Genomic DNA, 22,319 nt, shown 5'->3' on the forward strand with positions numbered 1-22,319 from the left:
ATTACCTACAGCAATGCATTCAAAACGTAGTGTGAAAAGTATGATGGCGTAAGTTTCTCGTGGTTGAATATTGCGATTGTTGTATTGTTTATCACGATATAACGGATAATAATGACTAAAATGATGATTTTGCTGGCATTCTTACGTTTTTGCAATTTCAACAACCATAAAAAATAAAACAATCATCACACACTATTTATAATATACTAGTTGAGAATAATAAAGTTTATATCTAGTATTTAAAATAAAAACCAAAAACAGATCCATTCTGTGCCATCTGTGTTTCGAGATTTGAATAACGAATAAGAGTATTTAATTTCAAAATGTATATCTACTTATTGATTTGTGTTATATGCATTAATTCATAAGGTTCGGGGTTAATTATTATTATTATTATTATTATTATTGTTATTATTATTTTTATTATTATTATTATTTTTATTATTTTTTATCATTATCATTTTTCTTCATTGTTCAGAAAAAGTCCCGAGTCGGTTTGAAACAGTTCCTTTAATGTTGAATAATCATGTGAATCGATACAAGGTTATCTATGCAAATGCGCAGTGGAAAATATCAAGGTACTTCCTTGTTGGTTTTGAAGATCAACTCAATTCTAGGTAAATGTTGCTTGTATTTCTTTATTGTTTTGTTTGATATATCTGATATTAAAGGCAAACTTTTATGGAACAATAACAATATAACACATTTGAAAGAATTGCAATTCAACTCTATATTAGTACTTTGATCACTACTTTCGTTTTGAAATATATACATATCAATACAGAGCATATTGCTTGTGTAAAATCCGTTATTTGACTTGATTGTACACTAAAGTTTACTTTTTCATTTTTTTTTCGGTTAGATAGATTGAGGTACCGGGAAAGAAGCGTGACCGTGACCTTGACAAAGGTTCCGCTGACGCCACAATCTACTGCCAGCCGTGTGGAGAGGGCGGTAATCGCGCTGTTGCCCAGGGCTTCTGTCAGACATGCGAGGACTACATGTGCGCTCCAAGTATCGAGTACCATACGAGATTGAAGATGTCCAGGAACCACACGTTGCTGCCCAAAGACAAGATGCCCTCCTTTAACCCATCTACAAAGAAATCAACTGTCGCCGACACGGAGTATTGTAAAGACCATCCGAAGTTGATCAAGTTTTTTTGCCCGACCCACGGCGACCTTGGCTGTGATGACTGTGTCGTACTCGACCATCGCACCTGTAAAGTTGATAACATCGCTGATGTGGCTAAAGAATTTGTTAAAGGAAATGAATTCAGAGAGCTGGAACCATCGATTAAACGAGTTGAAGATCTTCTATCCGGGTACATAAGTAATGTCAAGGAACTTTTTGGCGAGGTTGAAAACCAGTCTAAGGATGAGATGGACAGACTCAGGAAGTTCCGAGCAGAAATCAACACCTACCTGGACAGCCGCGAGAAGGAGTTGCTCGACAACCTTCACTAAATGAAGAACGAGGATGAAAACGTGCTGCATACTTTAAAAACTGATTTTTAGTTGATGAAAATCGGACTTGAGGCCTTGAAGACGAATCTAACTTCCGCTGATGTCTCGGTGAATCAGCGGTACGTGACGGCAAGGCGAGCTAGGAAGGAGCTGCGGGGGTTGCATGACGAGATGTGGAAGATGGATGGTAGGATAAAAGCCCGGAAGTACCGGTTTACTAAGGACGCGGACACGGAGCGGCTGCTGGAATCGAAAATTGGCCTTGGAACACTGGACGTGGCGGGAGAACTTCGATGGGATAGTAAGTATAATTATCACTTTACCCTAAACAAAGATTGCGTTGTGGTTATTCGAGTAAGATTCGAGATAATCTCTCAATATTTTGTCATTCAAAACTATTACTTAAATAATGGAGCAACAGTTTGATACATATATAAAACGTGCCAATACAAGTGTGCTGATCAGTAAACAATTTATGCTGGTCAATTAGGGAAACCAGCCTGGTTGCATGAATACTGTAAATAAACACAAAAGGGGACGCGGATCGAACGCCGACGCCCGTCTGTTTTTTCCCATTCCGAATAACTTGGAATATATTATAAAATCCATTATTATTGGGCTTACTATTTATGTGCATATTGTCACTTGCAACAATATGTACTGTCAGTTAAATATATACGAAGCCCGACCTTTTCGATCAATAAAACGAACTTAATATAATTATTTTCCATCTGTGTGAAATAATGTTTGAAAGACATGTGTCACCGTGTTTTCAAGGGGATAGAGATAAGTGCTGCGTGTATATGCTAAACATTTGCTTCCGGGGACAAATGGATATCCACGCGATGACAATTTGCCTTTGAGCTATGTTCTGAACCATTGAGAACAAAAGTAATTCTTATAAAAAAAATATAAATTGCTGACGAATATCGACAAGCGTATATATGTTTTTTTATATCAATTGCCTTTCCATTATTGTTTTATCTCGAATATTAATTGAAAGAAAAAAAAATAGAAATAAAACAAGGTACATGATGCAAATTTACCCCCGAAGGTATTTTTTGTGTTTGAGTTTATGTGCACACATTTGCCCCTGGGGTAAATCTGATAGAAATAAATAATGATTTGCTTAAATACTCACCCGGTTAAATATATTGCTATGTTACACGGAAACAAAACAATAATCCTTTTTATAATTTATATTTACACCGGGTGTCCGTGTTTTGTGTGTTTAATTTAAATTTACTCATTAAAATACTGCGTAGTGAAGTTGTAAATTTTATAAAAGCAAATTTGAACTGTTTTTTCATTTAAATTTATTAGATAAAAGTGAAAATGGTCTGTTTGTTTAATTTGTTTCAGTTCCAGTTCCTGACCTCTCCACTGTGACATGGAAGTATGAGGCAGACATTGACGTCAGAACGCCAGAGGACAAGAACACCTGCTGGATCATCTGCTCCGCCATGCTGTCTCCTTTTGTCTTCCTACTGGCTGGCTACTGGAACAAGACTGTCAAACTGGTGGACATTACCATCCGCACCGTCACGTCCCGCCTCCAGCTGCCACAAAACAATTTGGACGTAAGTGTGCTCCCTGATGACCAGGCCGCCGTCACTCTTCATACCATAATTCAGCTGCTGTCTACACAAGGACAGTTGTCGTGTGGAAAGACAATAAGAGTGTCATCCTTGTGTCGTGGTATTGGGTATTACTACGAAAGATTATACGTTTCGTACTTATCTAACCGGCGTATTGAAGTGATAACATTGGATGGTGATATTATAAGTACATTTAAAAAGGATGATGGAAGAGAACTTTTCCAACGCCCACAATATGTGACTGTGTCAGCATCCACACCACCGACCCTGTTCGTGTCTGATATAGATGCGCAAACCGTCCTACGAGAGTACAAGGACAAGAAACTCGAATTTCCCATGTCCGTGGTGCAGGTAGGTCCGGGTCAGCTACTCGTGTGTGGACAGGATAGCCACAACGTGATGTTGCTGACGGAGAGGGACGGCAAGATGACGGAAATACAAAAGGACGGACTGTCCTTGCCCCACTCTGTGTCCTTCTGTCCTTACACACTTACCATAGTTGTAGGGATGTACCAAAATGACTTATTGAAGGTACTTTATGCAAACTGACAGTGTTTCCTCGTCATTCGTGATGTGTCTGTCTTTGGCAGAATCAACAATGTATTAAATTGTTTTTGAAAAAAAAGAATAATAAATACAATAACATTAATTTTACAAAATAATATTTCATTATTTATTCAAATTGAAAAGTCATCGATGACATGTACATATATCTGATAAATGTTAAGGATATATTGCAGCTATGTTTAGCAAAAAATAGGATAAAGAATTAGTGTTAATATTATATTACTATCATATACTTTTTCATTCAGGATTGTTTGGTGTTTTGTAAATTTGCTTTACATGTTCAATAAATATTGTTATGATTTGACAACATGACCATAACCTTATCTCAAAATACTGTATAAAATATCATATATACGTGGATATGTAAACAACTTCCTCGTTTAAAAGTTTGAATTGGGTGTTTCATGTACTGTAGAACCATTGTTTTGGATGAAAAAGCTTTGATGTTTCATACAAATGATATATTCATTATCAAAATGGACTTAAATGTAATAAACCTGAAATCGCAAAAAATATGATTACATTTTAAGTTGAAGAAAATAATTTTGAAGTAACTATGAAGTATGTTTTAAGCGGAAATTTCCAAGAGTAACTCGACCCTCATTTCAGAGTAATCTTTCTTTAGAATTTTGACGTAATGTTAACTTGTTTTAGAAAATGTATGCAGCTTTTTCATAATTAAGACATGGAATGAATATAACTGAAACATTTTTAATTAAAAATGTTAATGCACATATGTGTCTTGAAGTGTCGGTTAAGACATCCCGTAAATATATATGATTTGATTGGGCTCTGTTATTAAGTTAAACGACCATTTTGTAATTACAATGCTATTCTTAAAGATGTTCATCTCGGTATCCATACTGTTTCCAATACAGGAACATAATTGCATTATAAACAAACATACATTTATATCTCATTCAACAATGCTCAACAATGCTACAGTTTATACTTTGTTAATGGAATACAAAATCTATGCTCTTAAGCACTTACAATGTACATAAATTTACCTATATTTTATCATTATAATTATGTGTTTAGACGATTGACCTATGAATAAGTCTTAACAAACGGGCATTATATTCTATGGCTGTAGATACATCTTATCGAAATTTCATTATTATTAAGGAGAAAATTGTAAATGGCCTGCGAAAGACAATATTACATGTAATGTTGCATAAACAGTTTCAAAATGCAATTTCCTTGGAGTACAGCTCAACTTTTCGATGAAATAAATCACATTTAAAAAAGGTAGTGGTAAAAAGTATCTACTTCTTCCCAATTAGGTTATAGTTCTAGATGGGCGATGGGGAGTCTCATTTGTTCCTTGGAGGGAAACTATTTGTAGGAATAGGGTGTAATTACTTTTACAACCAGAATTACTTTATTTTCTCCCTTTTTGTTTTATAACTTAAAAATAAACTTGTTACATCTAAATTTAAATTTGTGCTATATTAAAAAACAAGTACAGATGTAACTGTGGTCTCAAATATAGTTAGGAACTAAATCAGTGTCAATCAGGCAAAATATGATCTCTAATTGTTAAAAATTGTCAGTATCTACTTATAAAAAATGCTTGATGCAACACAGTTTTATTTTGTGTATATACATACTTACATCTTAGTTTCAAGTGATCTACATTATATTGTGTAATTTACCCACTAACTGTGACAGCCACTGTTTATAAACAGCTTCAACTGTAATAAAAACCCAGCTGACTACTGGTTAAGTAAAATAAATATTATGGAAACATGAGAAATACTGCCTTCATTGGACAAACTATCATGTTGATCCTATTAATTGGTTATAATTATGCAATTGCCAAATAAATAGGCCCAGTGTGTGACACTCTATGCACATTAATTTGGTAAATACTCACTAATAACCTCTAACTATTACTTTACAGGAACTCGCTCATGTTTTGGGACCAAACATTTGTATTCCCGGTAATTTATCTAAAAAAGACATACTCATTTTATTATTATTTCACTCCATGATATCAAAATTACAGAAAAACAACAACGTTTATGCATAGTATGCATGCAGCTAGTATAAAAAAAGGCTACCAGAAATTATGCAAAAGGGATGAAATATTTTGACTTTTTAAAAATAGATTGATAACATCACGTGATAATTTAAATTAACTAATCACGCAACATCGAATCGCTGAAAGCTGTTGTCAACGCTATTTTTTTTTATAGTATTCAAAGCCGATTTCAACATTGCTGAAGGTTTCCAGCGTTTGATATCATAGTTTTAACACTCAACTAACAAACTATGAATGCATACTGATTAACATTCAGTTTTCTGTGGTGTTTTAAAGCCCCTTATCATGATGTTTATCAATTGCTTAACACAAGAATTGTTATGCCTTCTATTTTACTATATTGAGTTACAACGTTCTTGCACTAAGCCCGCGATATGTAACTTTCAGCCTGTTCTTACTTGCTGTTTTGAAAATATTCTATAATATGTATAAATGATATGATCTTTGTGAGTGTTTTTATACCTCATGCAAAGCAACACAAACAAATGTGCCACACTCTATGCAGTATTGAAAGGGACTCGTCAACATTTTTTGAAGTTTAGAAATGTGAAGAAAATGCTTTTTGGATGATAAAACAAAATCAAAAGTTCAGATAAGAGTGTTTTTTTAATAATTCATGAAAGGTGTGATAAATTTTGCTCTATTTCACCTATAAGTATTAGGTACGGTATTGGAAATTTAATGATTTATGATTTTTTTCTTTTTGGATGTCTGTTATCAAAATCAAGTAAAATAACTCAGAAACTGTAAAATGTATACTATTGATAGCAATATGTTTTGTAATATTTGTATTCACTATATATAATTACTTTATAGTTATTTATCGGTATCAAAGCTCATGATTTATGTTTTACTATCTGAAACAAATACTGGTTTATAACTCAATTACAACAGCATTTGAAAAGTAAATGTTGCCACCATAAAAGCTGTGAAAAATCCCCATTAGCAGAAACGACGCTTGGAAAAATGTATCGAATTTCCCGAAACAGTTAAACATGAAATAAAAGATTATGTCGGAGGAATGGCGCCAATACAAAACATAAACTTATACTATATGTTTTACCAAACAATTTGTGATACAGACTGGTGTACTTTAAATTCGTAAAAAAATCGATTCAAAGACCATCTTGCCCTTAAAAGAAGGCTTAGTATTGAACCTTTTATTGAAGTACATAAAAAGTGAACGATAAACATCTCGGATGAGCTTTTATAGCGACAAATATATTAAAACACAAATTACAAATCAGAACATATCAACGCAATCACTCTTATTCAGAATCTATGTTCAGCATATTATTTAATTATGATGTTGAAATTTAATACGCCTGAACGATGATAATATGGCACCTGGAAAAAAAGGGAAGAGGAAGGATAAGAAAAGGTAAAGAAATGACGAGGAAGGGAATGGGATATGTTACCTTATAGGGGAGATGTTATGGGAACGTGGAAATTGAGGGTATATGTAAATGGAATAGCGGTGGTGAGTGTGAGTGTGTGTGTGTGTGTGGGGGGGTGACAAGGAAAAATTGGAAAGAGGTGGAGAGAGATTGATAGGGGAAGAGAGAGTCGTGGATTTAAAGATGAGTGAAGGGAAAGAGGTGGGGGAGAGGGATAGAAAAGGGGAATGGGAGGGTAGAAGTATGTAGAGAAAGGAAAGGGAGAGTGACAGGGTAGATGCAAATTGGGAGTGGGAGATCGAGGACATATGAAGATTGGAAAGGGAGGTTGAGAGGATCAGACTGGGTAAATGGGGACTGGTATGGCTGTAGAGACTGTGCAGTGATAGAGGAGATGGATATGGGGAGTGGTAGAGTGAAAGTATTTGGAGATGGCCCGGAAGTACCGGTTTACTAAAGACGCAGACACAGAGCGGCTACTGGGATCAAAAATGGGCATTGGAACGCTGAACGTGGCGGGTAAACCATTATGCTACATGGAAACAAAACAACAATAACCTATTTTATAATTACCGAGTGTTAAATATACTCCTTAAAATACTGCGTATTGAAGGTGTACATTTTCTTTATACAGATTTGAACCGTTGTTTCATTTAATTTTATGAAATGAAGGTGAAAATATTTTGTTTTTATATTGTTTCAGTTCCAGTTACTGACTTCTCTATTGTGACATGGAAGAAGGAGGTAGACATTAACGTCAGAACGCCAAAGGACCAGAAAACCTGCTTTATTAACGGCCTTGCCCTGCTGTCGCCCGGTATCTTTCTTCTGACTGATTTCGGAAACGCATGTGTCAAGTTGATGAACGTCACCACCCGCCCGTCATGTCCCGCCTCAAACTGTCAGTGGTGCCCCATGACGTATGTGTGGTCCCTGATGACCAGGCCGCCGTCACTCTCTCGAATAACTCAATTATACAGCTGCTGTCTACAAAAGGAGGGCAGTTATCATGTGGCAAGAAAATTAAAGTATCATCTGAGTGTCGTGGTATTACGTATTACAACAACAGATTATACGTTTCTTACGTATCAAACCCGCGTATTGAAGAGATGACATTGGATGGGCATATTATAAGTACATTCCAAACAGAAAGTGGAAAACAACTTTTCCAAAATCCACATTACCTGACTGTTTCAGCTTCCACACCACCGACCCTGTACGTGTCTGACTACACTACACACACCGTCCAGCTGTCTCTAGACGGGAAGGCCCTACGAGAGTACAGTGACAGGAAGCTCAAATATCCCGCATCCGTGGTGCAGGTAGGTCCGGGTCAGATGCTCGTGTGTAGGCCGGGCAGCCATAAAGTGATGCTGTTGACGGAGAGGGACGGCAAGATGGCGGAAATACTTGGACAGAATGATGAAGTGTCATGTCCCTTCTTGGTGGCGTTCTGTCCTTACACACGTACCATAGTTGTCGGGAGTACATTCTCTGACTCACTTAATGTATTTAATGCAAACTGACAGAGTTTCTACATCATTCCTGATTTTTCTGTCCTTGGAAGTAACAACCTTGTATAAAATCATGTTTGAGAGATTGCATGATTAAATCAATATCATTCAGTCTACAACATGAGCTTACAGTATTGATTCAAAATGAAAGCTACTGATGATTAATGACATGTACATACATCTGATAAATATCAAGCGCATTTTGCAGTTATGTTTAGCAAAATGTAGGATAACGGATTACCGTTAATAAAGTATTTATATTTTATAACTTTTCCTTGCGAATTTTAGGTGTTTAGTAATTTTGTTTTACATTAAAGACTCGTATTTGAATTCTTATTTAAATTATATACAAGTTATTTAAATAAACTTCAATGTGTTAAATTTGACATCGATAATTCATGACTACATTTTATTCCAAATGCTCAGAACTTTGCTAACGTTAAGAACGTGATTGACGACATCGTTGTTAACTTTCAAATTGTAACCGACTACAATGACCAATTGATACATTTGTGATTTGCAGTGTTCCTATTTTTCAAACCAATGCTCAATCTGTACTTGGTTTGGCTTTTAAATATAGCATGTCATCATCAAATATTTAATTTCTTTAAAGTTAACAACGATGCCGTTAATCACGTTGTTAATTGAAAAAAGTTCTTAACAATCGGCCCTTCAAGTTAATGAAAACAAGATTTAAACGGAAATGTGCAATAGTAATTTGAGTCTCCTGTAAGAGTGTCTTTCTTTGAAGTTTGACGAAATGTGAACTTGTTTTAGAAAATGTATGTAACTTTTTCTTAATTTAGACATGACATGAATATAACCGAATATTGTGAGCGTCTTATCAACAATAGTTAATCGTATCGTATTTAACGATCGTAAACACAAGTTACGAAACTTGCGATTTTAAGTTGCGACTGTCTTATCAAGCGCATCGTAAATTCGATAGTAGATCGTAACCTACTATGTCGTAAACAGAATAGTACGCATGCGCACTGTATTTGTTTTGATCTTCAAAAAGGAGGTTTTACAGCAAAATCGTTATCGTCTGTAAACAATCCCAATGGCGACATCAAGAAAAAGGTCACAGAATTGGACTGAATTAGAGCGAAATGCTTTAATCGACATGATTATGTCCGCGAAGACTACGCAGTCGGTATCATGGAAGGAAGCGGCTGAAATGTAAGTCCTTTTCATGTAAAGTGAATTCAAAGTGATAGGTAAACTTAATATGTGATTTCATCCATTGTATGTTTCGAATATTTTATACAATGCCTTAAAGCTGCAATCTTACAGACAATTTGATTTCTGGAAACTAGTGATACAATACTAGTGATATATTCAAACATATATGTTATTTGGTTTTAAATTACCTATGATGTTGGGTATCCTGCACTTCCTGAAAAATCCCACTTTTGTCCTTAATACCTCATCTCTTGTGGATGGTAACCTGTTAAATATTTTTGAAATGTATCTATACATGTACAACATTATGACCATATTCATGTAAGTAATTTGGAAAACTGTAATTGTTACTTTGTTTAAAGCTGCACTCTTGTAGATTGCCAGTTTGGTAATGTTTGTTCTTATGTTTTGTTCCAGAACCAGCTGATTTTGGCATCAGTGCATTTAATTCAGTCATAGGCAAAGCAATCACGATAGAGTAGATCTGATTTGTTGGGAAAACTGCTTAAAATTCGTAGAGCTAGTAATTAATGCTTTTAGCTGTAAAAAAACACAGTTTCCAACGTTAGTATGGAAAACTGCGCCCTGATCATTTGTCTGCAGAATTATATCACTAGAATTTGCACAAAAATTGGCTCATTTGAAGACAAGAAAATAAAACATTTTTGAAAATATAATATACTTTTTTAAAAATGATCTGTGACAGTGCAGCTTTAAAGTGTCTCAATCAGATAGTTTATGGTGACTGCAATGTATAAGATTTTAGTTTCATTTTGTTTTAGACAATTTTCTAACAAAATATGGTACCAATTTATAGCCTATTTACTATTTGTAGCAATGAAATAAAACCTTTTTTCGAAAATCCATGTCTAAAACATTTTACAACCATTATGAATAACAATAGAAATTCAAATAACTGTATCCTAAGAAATATTTATCAATGTTATTGATAATCACTAGTGTTGATGATGTTTTGTCTCTGAACAGATAATAAACCTTTAAATGTGGCAGTGGTTACTTTCTGTTATTATATGTTCAATCCATTCCTTATGTTATAGACTGCATTAGCTTCAATGAAAATGTCAATATTACAAAATTACAATTACAGAAGAGATTCTCATATTCTTTGAACTAATAGAGTGTATATATAATATACAGCTTGATCAGAAGTTCCTGATTTCAATATCCATTTGAAGATTTGTAATATATTCATGGTTTTCCTAAATTTTAACCCATATATTACCTTACATTTCCAATGTTTCTGATAACTGCATCCAGAAAATCATTAAACACCCTTCCAGCTGTAGCTTTTGATATGCCATGAATGTCTGCAGACTCTGACAAAAAGTTTCCTTTTGAGAGCATCCTCAGCCCTACAAGGACCTGAAAACTCCAAACATATTACATATGTATTTGACGGTTAATTTTAGTATTTTAATAATGGTCAACATGCCATATTTAATAGCTAGATTGAGCTGATAGGTAAAGAAATGTAATTCAATACAATAAATATTTTTGCAAATAAAGTAATACTGTCAGTCTGTGAGAGTGCAACTTTAACCAAGTGCAATGTAAAGACAATGAAATGAAGAAATATAAAGATAATTATATAGCACCTGCTCAGAAATTACAACCATTTACACAATTATTTACTTGATAACAGAACTTAACCAATTTTACCTCACACACACACACGCACGCACGCACGCACGCACACACACACACACACACAGCCGACTTCAAACAAAATAAACAAAATCAATCTTATTTAATTCTACAGTACATTTAGTACTATTGATATCATGAAAATACTATATGGTTATTCACCAGTCAATTGTAACCACGCACCGCCCCCCAGGTCCGGCGAATAGCAAGGACTTTGACTTTTGGTCCAGCCAACCCGGCTAAAAACAGAGGGACAAACAGATGGTAAAATTCCCCCCAAATGCCCCTGCACCCCAGGGACACTAGGTAAGGCCCATTCCCCGCTATATTTAAAGCGAATACAAACTACCGCATTCACCCGGCACTGTGGGGCCACCTGAAAGGTAAAAACACGGTTCATTTCCCCGATGTATACCCCGGACCTGGGGGGGGGGCGTGGTTACAATTGACTGGTAAATTACTTTAATTGAAAACAGTTATCACTTTCCTTTCTGTTATGACATAGTTTTATGTTCCATCTGTAGTACATGCATAACCATGAGAAATCATGTTCATAGTAAAACATGTTTTTTCGTGGAAAAGCTTTTAGATCTACTCCACAGAATTTCCACTTTCAGCACAGTATTTTGTTCAATAACGCCATTTTTTCCTGTGTTTGCCTCCATCTTGGTGTCATGATATGTCCATAAGATAAATGCATAGGCGTTTATCAATATCCATCAAACACATACACTTAATAATTATCAGAATATTCGACCAAGAATATTTAACAGTGTTTAATATTAAACTTTCATGTTTCAACTCTTGATCTGAAGACAGTGAACTGTGACATATTAACTCAAACGTATGTTACTGTAGTAAATTTTTAGTACGATGACAAGAAATATTTTAATTCCTTCTTGAATAAGCACATCATTTCAGGTATAAACATATTTAATGTTAAACCGCCCAACGTTAAACTTGTTGAACTTGTGATGTTTACTTTCTTTTCACTGACAAGTTAGGTCAAGGTCACTGGATGGTACAGTAAAAAGATAAAAAGGTTACATTATACTTTTACATAATAATATAACGGAGAGATACCACTATATACAGTTGGAAGACCCGTTTGTTAAAAAACAAACATTTTTTAAATTATAATATACCTTCGTCATTGATGACACTGACATAGTTCTATTCGTGGAAGGCTCCAAATCAGCGTGCAGTGCTGCCTCCAGCCGTAAAATGGCGTCTTTCGTCAACCTGTAACGCCCAACGCATTCCCAATCGGGCACATCGGCGATAGCGACCACCCTTTCCTTAAAAACTCGCGGTCGTCGGGCATTTTGTCTCCTCGCAACGAACAGGGCGGCCATTTTTAATATACTTACGACAAGGCTAACCCAATCGTAAAGTTACAATCGCAAGTTACGAAATCGTAACGTTACTATTACTTACGATTCTTAGTAAGACGCTCGGAAAATCGTAACATGGTGTTACGATGCGTTTACGATTACGATTTACGCTACGACCGTTGATAAGACGCTCCCATTGTTATTTCTTAAACATTTTTAATTGAAAATGTAAATGCACATGAACATGATGTGTCGGTTTAGGCATCCTGTATATATATGTGAGCTGATTGGACTCTGTCACTATGTTAAAGAATCACTCTGTATTTGTATAGTTGTTTTTTTTAATCATTCATCTTAAACATGTTCATCCTGGTTCCTTACTGTTTTCTATACTGCAACATCACTGCATTATAAACAAACATATAATAATATTTCATACAGCAATACTACAGCTTATAAATTGTTGATGTAATACAAAATGTATGCTTTTCCGTTTTACAATGTACATACATTAAAATAATTATATGTGTTTAGACAATGGAGATATGTATAAACGGCTATTTTATTCTATAACTGTAGACATATTTTATCCAAATTTCATTTATGATTCAGGGCAAAAAAAATGTCAATGTCAAACAAAGAAACAAAATATAACATTCAATTTTACATGCATAGTTTCAAAACCTTTTTCGCAATTGTGTCGGAGTGTAGCTAAATGATTCGATGAAATAAATTATATTTAAAGCTTGCGGTAAGAAGACTAAGGTCGTATTTCTAGGTGGGGGGGGGGGGAGAGGGAGTCATTTATTTCAGTGATTGATGGCAATTGTAAGGGGCAGGGAGTCATTACTTTTGCAACTGCTTGTAGGTCACCGATATCATTATATCCTCTTATATGTAAAATATTTCCCCCCTTCTTTTCTCCACAAATTGCTTTCCACTAGTGGATCCAGGTTGGGGGTGCGCCCCTTAGATATGCCCCCTCCTACGTCTAATTCTGGATCCTCACATACTTTTAAGATATTCTACCCAAAACATGTTTTATTTTTCATTCTCTTTCCTTTTATTTCATAGAAGTGCTGTTTATTTGTCGGTTTAACATGTGTTTTGTTTGTGAATCATCTTAACAGTTTATTTGAAAAAAATGTTTTGCTGTGAATTATATGTTATTTTTTATCCAATGACACTCTTTTCAACGGGATGCAGCTAAAAACACCATATTAAAAGCATGTCATTTCTTGTTACTGACCGTTCCAAGGCATTGTGCTGTTTATGGAGTTTTGTGCTGTTCTTCCATGTTTCTTGTTTGTGATTTTTTGTTGCTGTGTTCTATGTCTTTGGCGTGACCCAGTGCCATTAAATCAGGTTTATGTTTTAACATTTTGCTACTGAGCTTGTTTCTGTAGTTTTTCACATAAGTTTTAGTATATGTCAAATTCAAAGCCCATTGAAACGTTTGATGTACATATATTTTAATTACCTGCAGCCACTCGCAGATCCCTAGCAGCCAATTGTATAACACTGGATAAGATATCTTAAAGTTTTCTTTTGGATAGTTTCCACAAAAAAACATTTTGATTGGTCGTCAACAATTATTGAATAAAATATCGACCAATCAGTAGTCATTTTTTTGCCAACTTTAACCAAACCAAAGAATTAACCTTATACAATTGCCTGCAGATGTACACATTTACATGCTGCCTAACTAAGGTTTTCAATGGAGCTGTAAACTAAACATTTACATGGAATTACACAAGTAAAATATGTACGTTTGTTGTTGACAATATGAAATATATTGACATCTTACACTGAACAAAAAAATTCTTTGTATTTCATGGTTTAAATGTACGTCATTGATGTGCGTTTATGATTTGTTTTTCACAGTGAAACAGGTTGACATAAGAAAAAGACCAAAATTTTATTTAAACGGTTGCTTTATCAGGATATAATACACATGTTACTATAAATAGTAACATTTTGCTATAGAAATTCGTTCCCGCAATAATGATTATCGTCTCCGCCCGTGAGATTATCACGGCACGGCAGGGCAATTATGGCATAATTGCCTGACGAAGACAAAAACGTGCACACTCACGTCATTTTGACAAAAATAAAATGGCCGCCGTAGTAGGCAAACATTTAAACATTAAGAGCTTTAAATTAAAGGGATTAAAATGGAACTATCGGTGCAATAACAGTGAAATAATGACATCATCCGTGTTTCAGTAACGAGTACTACCCGAAACCGTACCGGATGTTTACATTCGGTAAAGGTCATAAGGCAGTGAGACAAGGAAATGTTTTGTTGAAACGATTTGTTTTACTTTATTCGCTGAGAAATGTTAATTGTTCCAGTGAAATGGCTAGGGTCATTCAAGCCGAGATTCTTATGAAACTGACCTATGCTTGATCGACCCTAGCTGTGCTCACCTATTGAAATAAACATCGAACATCACAATCAGCTGATGTAAAACAGGAAATATTTGAAGAATGGAAAAATTGCAGGCTTATTCCGAAAACACGTGAAAAAAAGGTTTGCTATTTTGATTTCCAGTCACTCGTAATATTTCGCAGCTAAATGTCATTCAAAACCATTTTGTTATATCTCATTTTTATGAGTTTCAGACTGCATGCTAATTATATAAAATATCCTTCATTACTCCACACAATCATGTTTTTAAATCCATTTGAAATCATTGACAAATGACAAAACATTTGTATTATACAGGATAATACATGGTTGACCATGGCTTTTGGTTGATAATTGCCCCAGTGAAAATAATTGCCCTCGGGGCAAATATTCCTTCCACTGGGGCAATTATTAACTTAAACTTCCGACACAACAATGTCTGATGCATTAAAGGGTAAAAAACTGATAGTTTTCAGGCCCGGGTCTTTCGGCCTTGCAGAAACAACACTTCTCTAAAGCATATATATTTTTTTTGTTAATTAGTAAATCATTTACATTGAATAAATAATTATACACTAACATATATTTATTTACCTGATGAAGACACATCAACATGTGCCATGCAGCATTTCAGAATAAACAAAAGTATTGATTATATCATGTATATAAAAGATCATTTCTGGTGTTCTTAGACTAACAGTGTCAATATTTTTATTAACAATGAATATAATTAAAACATTAATATATAACATTCTTATTTTAATGGTATAGTCAGCAAAAAAGAGGGTATCCCACGTTTTATTATAACTTATTGATGTATTCTGTGTGTTGATAGAATACCAAATTTATAAAATGAAACGTAACTAATTATACCAGGATGCTAAAAACCAAAGTCAACTAGCCCTCCCATAGCGTCAGGTTACATAACTCTTTTATGTGTAAAAAAGAATCACTTATTCAACTAATTTATTAAATCATTTTGTATTTGGCCTTAAAGTCACGTACTAGTAATCTGCTTTGACCTGTATATTCTGTTTATTTCTGCTTCTTACGCAATGAATCACTGACAGCAATTAGGCATCTTCTTTTAACCTTTGGACTTATTGCGAAACATGTCGACAAACGGAAAACTGGTTTCAAAAGTCTGTTCGAGTAGTTTAAAGAACATAATCATCATGCAAATTTGAAAAAAGCAATTTTCGCTTAAGTCTTTACCAATTCTCCAAATTTTAAAATTTGTGTTTACCTAATAAAATTAAGCCATATGCAGTCATCTATCATGGTGGTGCGGTAAAAATGGCCCCTGTGTGCATATCCTGATGCGATCCGTGCTGCCGGCACAACATTTTTATTTATTTAGTAATTTCATTTCTTTTTTTGTAAATAATTTTATGAACTTATTTTCATAAAACAACATATAACATTGATTTGTTTTTCCAATTTTTCAGATAAATTTTGTGTTTGATTTCATCCAAAATGCAGGGAAATGACCTTTTAATTATATGTCCAACACAATATTGAAAACATATTTGGCATTGTATTGGCAAGTTTTATGTTGAGTTTATCAAAGCAGAAATGATGTAGATTGGATAAAAAATCTCATCATACTTTTGGTATTAACGAGGTGAAAGATATTGCTATCCTACACTAAAACACACTATTTTAACACTATGCAAAAAGTTCATTTATAATAACAATTTTATGATATTGAATAAAAAATCCGGGCCAAATATTATCCAAATAAAGTAATGTTGGAAATAAAATCCGTGAAGTCGGCAGCCTAGCAGCCCGGCAGCGTTAATTAAAAGCACGACAGCATGGCAGCTTGGCAGCGTGAACATAGAAGCATAACAACTTAGCAGCCAGGCAGCGTGAACATAACAGCATAGCACCTTGGTAGCGTCAAGTTAGCAACCTAACATCATGGTAGACTGGCAGCGTTCAATTAGCAGCTTGGCAACCTTGCAACCAGGCACCGCAAACACAGCAGCATAGCAACGTGACAGAGTAAAGTAAGCAGCCTAACAGCATGGTAGTCTGGTAGCGTGAAGTAAGCAGCCCAGCCGAATGGCAGTCTGCAGCGTGAATGAGCAGCCTAACAGAGTTTTTAGCAAAGATAAGATGTGAAATATTTCATTACACCAAGTTATTTTCAAACTTCTTGAGAATCGGCGAAACTAATGGCCCAATTATTAGTAAATGCAAACTTATAACCTTTAACAAATACTACCTTGAGTATTTACATTTACTTACATTGGGCCGAATGTTCAGAACTTCGTTAAATTTAACAAAATTGCTACTACTTTAACATCTAATCAGTACACATATGTTCACATATTGACCCATTTGGTTATTTATTTCAATGGTAATATAGCAAGATGAAGTTCATTGGCATTATGCATTATTGTTGAAGATCTCAAATTTGGTTTGTAAGATATTCCATCTATTGATACCTTTCCTGTATACATGTTGAATCAAATTCTTCTGATCCACCGATTCCATCCATGGCACAGCCATCCCTGCCAATAACATCAATGACAGCATTTGTCAAATCTGACAAGGAGGCTGTATTTTGGCCATTTCCTGAAGAAAATAATGTTTTGCTTCCATTAACATTTGATAAATTATTTGTGACTTTTGTACAGTATTATCATTTCTATTTTTAATTACTGTTTGTATATAATATGAAAATCACCAAGTGTGGTGGAAATAATGGCAAGTTGAGAGTTGAGTTGAGTCATTACATTTCATTTCAATTAATTCTTAATGTAATCAAGAGTTCATTAAGAAAATATTTATGTACATACTAAGTATGTGAAAGTGTCAAAATTCACTTTTTAAATTTATCAATATGTCTAAAAAAGGGAATCAGTATGTAGTTATAATATTAAAATTACTATTGAAACTGCAGTACAGTTGTGATCCTAATTGATTACCTCATTTAATAAATAAGATGAATTGATTTAACTTTTTATTTAATTTCATAGATATATGTAAAATGAGAAAAATATGAACCTGTCAGATGAAGCTGCCTTTTGTAGTCCATGAACTTAGGGCGGTGGACTTGGGTCAAGTTGTCCCACTTCTTAGTTAGAAGGTCTACAGTTCTATGTATTCCTGTAGATTGGACATTGAAGCTTCTCTCAACAGTCTCCCACATTTTTCTTTTCGTCTCTGAGGTGATTCCTTAAGGACAATTTGTTTTATAAAAAAATGAATTAACGGTACATGCATGATTTTTCATTATTAATTATCAATAAATCCAAATGTCATGACCAGGAATCAATAACTAGGGGAGAAGGAGGAAGTTTCAGGAGCATAAAATATTTGCATGATTATCTCCTTTTCATTTACAAATTATATTGACATAGAAATTATTTTAAAATGCCTATAATTTCCGGGCAACAGTGTTTGTGTGTGTTGGGGGTTTTTTTTGTTTTTTTGTTTTTTTTTTTTTTTTTGGGGGGGGGGGGGGGTCGCACGGGAAAACCTGCAACTGGATTACTACAACTAGGCAAAAAATTTGTTCCAAATAAATAATTTGCATATATATAATTAATCTATCGTTCTCTTTTATTTGTAATGTGTTCAACGTAAAATGAATATCAATGAGAAAGCGTGATATTGGTTATGAATGATCATTTTTTCTTCATTTCAAGGATAATTTTATCTTTAGTTTTCAATTGCTTGGCAAATAACAAGATGTACTTACTTGAAGTATAGCCTTTCTTATATAAGGCGTGTTTTGACATGCCGTGGCCACTCTCCCCCCCCCCCCCCCCCCCATCAGCTTGCAAATTAACAAACATTCTTCTTTTGAAAAGTTTGGATTTCTCTTTTTCTCGTTATTCGCGGCCATCTTTGTTTACATCGTCTGCATAACTTCTACAACGTCCGCGCATTTTTGTTACTATTTTTAACGCTGGGAAACTACAGAATATCTATATTTAGAACCGCGTGCTTGGGAACGAATCTGAGAGTGGTTCTAAGAGAGGATCTTAGAATAAGACTTAGATTTCGATCTTAGTTCACATTTTCAATCTAAGGACCGATCTAAGATTTTAAATTAAGATAAGGATGAATCTAAGAGAAAATCTCAGATAGGTATTGAATACGGCCCCTGAGCATCTTCTCAGGCGTTACAGTAATTGTATACGTATTTATAGTGTAGCGTATTAAATCGCAACATGAATTTAATATGAAAGTCGGATAAATATGAGCACATGACTAAGTTATAAAAAGTGCATAACATAATTATCATACATGTAGTTCGTAATGTGGACGTAAAATTTGATAGGGGTTGCAAGACTAGGGCTTGGCCAAAATTTAGAGTCCAGGCCGTGTACTTGTCAAGAAAAAAACTTGAAGGTATTCACTAATAGTGGTATACTGTTTATCCCTAGATAGTATGGATTACCGTCCGTCATTCCGTCCATCCGTCCAGAGTAAAAAATGTATGGAATTTGGTGAAACTTATAATATGAAAGTGTTCAGTTTGGACGATCTATAGAAAATGTAACCGGGTGCAGTGATCAACAAAAAAAACATGAAATAAAAACACAACAACATAAATTCTGATTGATAATTATATTCCTTATAAGATGCGGAAGAGACATGCTAATTGAGTTTATGTTGATGGTTCCTTTGTACAATGACATGCTCTTCGCGCAAAATATCCCTGGATTGAATCATCCACATACTATTTATTCCCGGTATGTTTTGATGTATAATAATATTGCGCTAAACCCATGTCACTCGTGGACAACGAATTTATATTAGTGATTTATCAATATGCAATAGGCTCAAGACACTTGGCTGAAATTACTGAGATAAACTGCACACAATTTCTGTTCCATTCAGCATTACATTACTCTACTCGCAAATTGTAGCAGGTCGAAAGCCTGTCGACGCTTTAGGCGCTTGGATTTTAATTCTGTTAGTAGTGATGAATATGTATTTAGCATGGGTTAAAGGCTGTTAGTATGTTAAAAGAAAAGAACATGGTTTAATGCGATAAAGTCGCCTAATTATTTATTTTTGTAAGTAAATACTTACAATCTTATTTTAGATATTTCAAGTCAGAACTGAGTTAGGCTATTTTAAACAAATAAACTATTTTAATGAATTTATCAATAACAAGCACCAAAAACCTGATCATAGAATAAAATGAAATTTCATAATTTCACTTAAAACAATTTGGTTTTGATATATTACGCCAAATGAGCATTTAGATGCATCTGCTATACGATCCATGTTTTTTTTCGGGTTTTAACGAGTTATCAAAGTCCAGAAAATATACCTGCCCGAGTCTAATGACCCAGATTCTATTATAAACCAATAGTTTCTTGTTCCCCAGCCACGGCCAAAATGTAAACACAGATATATACATGTATTTATTTTGATTCAGTACGCGTTTATTTTAAAACTATTTGCAGATGTTGTTTTTTATATTGCGTTTTGTAAGTCGTCGATATTAAAATAATTCCGTTTTCTATGATGTCAATTGCATAATCATGAAAAAACCAGCTTATACGCACTATTTTAACACAATAACATACCATGAAAACTCATTACAGCGCATTTTTAGCAAGCTACTAAATACTCAGAACGAATCTCCGTAGCTTATAGAGCAGATTGGCAACTAGGTAAATAAGATGTAAATTAGTTCCACCGCAGTTCTAACTGCGCTTGGATTGATACGCCCGTCATTTGATGTATCGATGTATGGTGTTTGGCCGTATGCGCCATTAACCTTTTAATAAATAAATGTACTATTTTATGTATTATGCGAGGTGGATGTTCGTTTTTTATTAGTACTGCGTTTTGATCCGGGAGGACTCCATGACAGTCGAATACGAACGCCTGGATGAAAATGCTGTACTAAAACCCTTTTATGATATACTTAGTATATTACCAGGCCTCAATTTCTCGAAACTGCTTAAGCTTAACAGGCTTAAGTAGCTGAATTCACTTAGCCAAAATACATACTTAAATTTGATTTTGATGAATGGAAATTTGTTTATTGTGACTATCATAAACAGTATTCCTATTTAAAGTCTAAAAAATCTAACACAAATATTATATAACACAATTTTTAGGGAAGATAGTGAGATAAGCTTAATCGTGTTATAAATGACGTAAGAACTTTCGAGAAATTGGGGCCTAGTTTAGTCACATAAAATATATTTTTATTTCATAATAAATTTCATTTTAATGCCAAACTTTTTTTGTTTTATAATGTCATGTTTAAACTGTTGTAACTTGACAACTGGAATACGGACAAACGATGTTTGCGATATGTATTGCTTGCAGATAAATGATCTGCATATACGAGGGGTGATCAAGAATTAACGGGATTGAGTTAATTCCTTTTTTTTAGAGATGCAAACGAATGGTAAAATTGATATTCGAATATTCGGTAATTCTTTCGATCGAATATTCGAATATTCGATAACCAAAATACATCTTTTCAAAGTTGTATTAAACTATTATTATCATTCGCCAGTAATAACCAATTCATTTTGATCCTTCTTTTTCGTAGCAACTACGCACGGCGGACCCTGATTTCCCCATATGAGTCTCTGAAATTCCCCATTTTTATATAGAAAACGGTAATTCATTATGAACAATCAAAAATCAAAATCGAATAATTCCGCTGCCTTCATATTGTGAAACAAAGTGATGGATTCCTAATCATATGGCGTAATGAGCCAATGGAGGGTCTTTCCGTAGGACGAGCAGTCTCGTTCTGGGATAGACCTCTACCTTATATACCAAACCAACTCGAAACATATATGAATTTGATTCTTCTACATCAATAGGGGCAATATATCCTAAAACGCTATACTATACAGTAACATTTCAAAGCAAGAACAGTGCATCGAAACATGGAAAACAGTTAACAGCACGTGTATCTGCATTATTGTAGCAAATGCCCTACATAGTATCACGGCAATTTGAGCAATGTTGCATAGCTTAATCTGCAACCAAGACAGCGCATTAGTGTGAAGGCCGTTTCCTTAAATCCTTAATTGGCAAAGGCATTGGTGTCACTTGTCCAATAGCAAGTTGTAAAATTACAGGGACTTTTTATAGCACCCGGCGATATGTCCCTAAATGACAAATGACGCTTGTTT

The 22,319-nt window shown here is 34.4% G+C and overlaps 1 protein-coding gene and 1 long non-coding RNA gene across 2 annotated transcripts; one reads left to right on the forward strand and one right to left on the reverse strand.

Annotated features, from left to right (window-relative positions):
• The first annotated feature begins 566 nt into the window (after positions 1–566).
• On the forward strand, positions 567–3,649 carry LOC128210229 (uncharacterized). The gene is made up of 3 exons (XM_052914438.1): positions 567–617; positions 863–1,767; positions 2,829–3,649. The coding sequence occupies exons 2-3, from the start codon at positions 1,521–1,523 to the stop codon at positions 3,611–3,613; spliced, it is 1,032 nt and encodes a 343-aa protein (XP_052770398.1). The 5' UTR covers positions 567–617; positions 863–1,520; the 3' UTR covers positions 3,614–3,649.
• A 13,958-nt stretch (positions 3,650–17,607) lies between these two features.
• On the reverse strand, positions 17,608–18,939 carry LOC128211221 (uncharacterized). The gene is made up of 3 exons (XR_008257238.1): positions 18,896–18,939; positions 18,199–18,369; positions 17,608–17,766 (listed from the first exon to the last, which is right to left on the reverse strand). It is a non-coding gene; the product is annotated as an uncharacterized LOC128211221 (long non-coding RNA).
• Positions 18,940–22,319: the final 3,380 nt, after the last annotated feature.

This window comes from Mya arenaria, chromosome 12 (assembly GCF_026914265.1).
Source record: "Mya arenaria isolate MELC-2E11 chromosome 12, ASM2691426v1".
NCBI lineage: Eukaryota > Metazoa > Mollusca > Bivalvia > Myida > Myidae > Mya > Mya arenaria.

What these genes read in the sequence shown, in the direction of transcription:
- LOC128210229 (XM_052914438.1), top strand. Translation starts at nt 1,521, where the DNA reads ATGAAAATCGGACTTGAGGCCTTGAAGACGAATCTAACTTCCGCTGAT. An exon ending in GGGAGAACTTCGATGGGATA is followed by an intron (nt 1,768 to 2,828) that starts GTAAGTATAATT and finishes AATTTGTTTCAG; the next exon opens with TTCCAGTTCCTGACCTCTCC.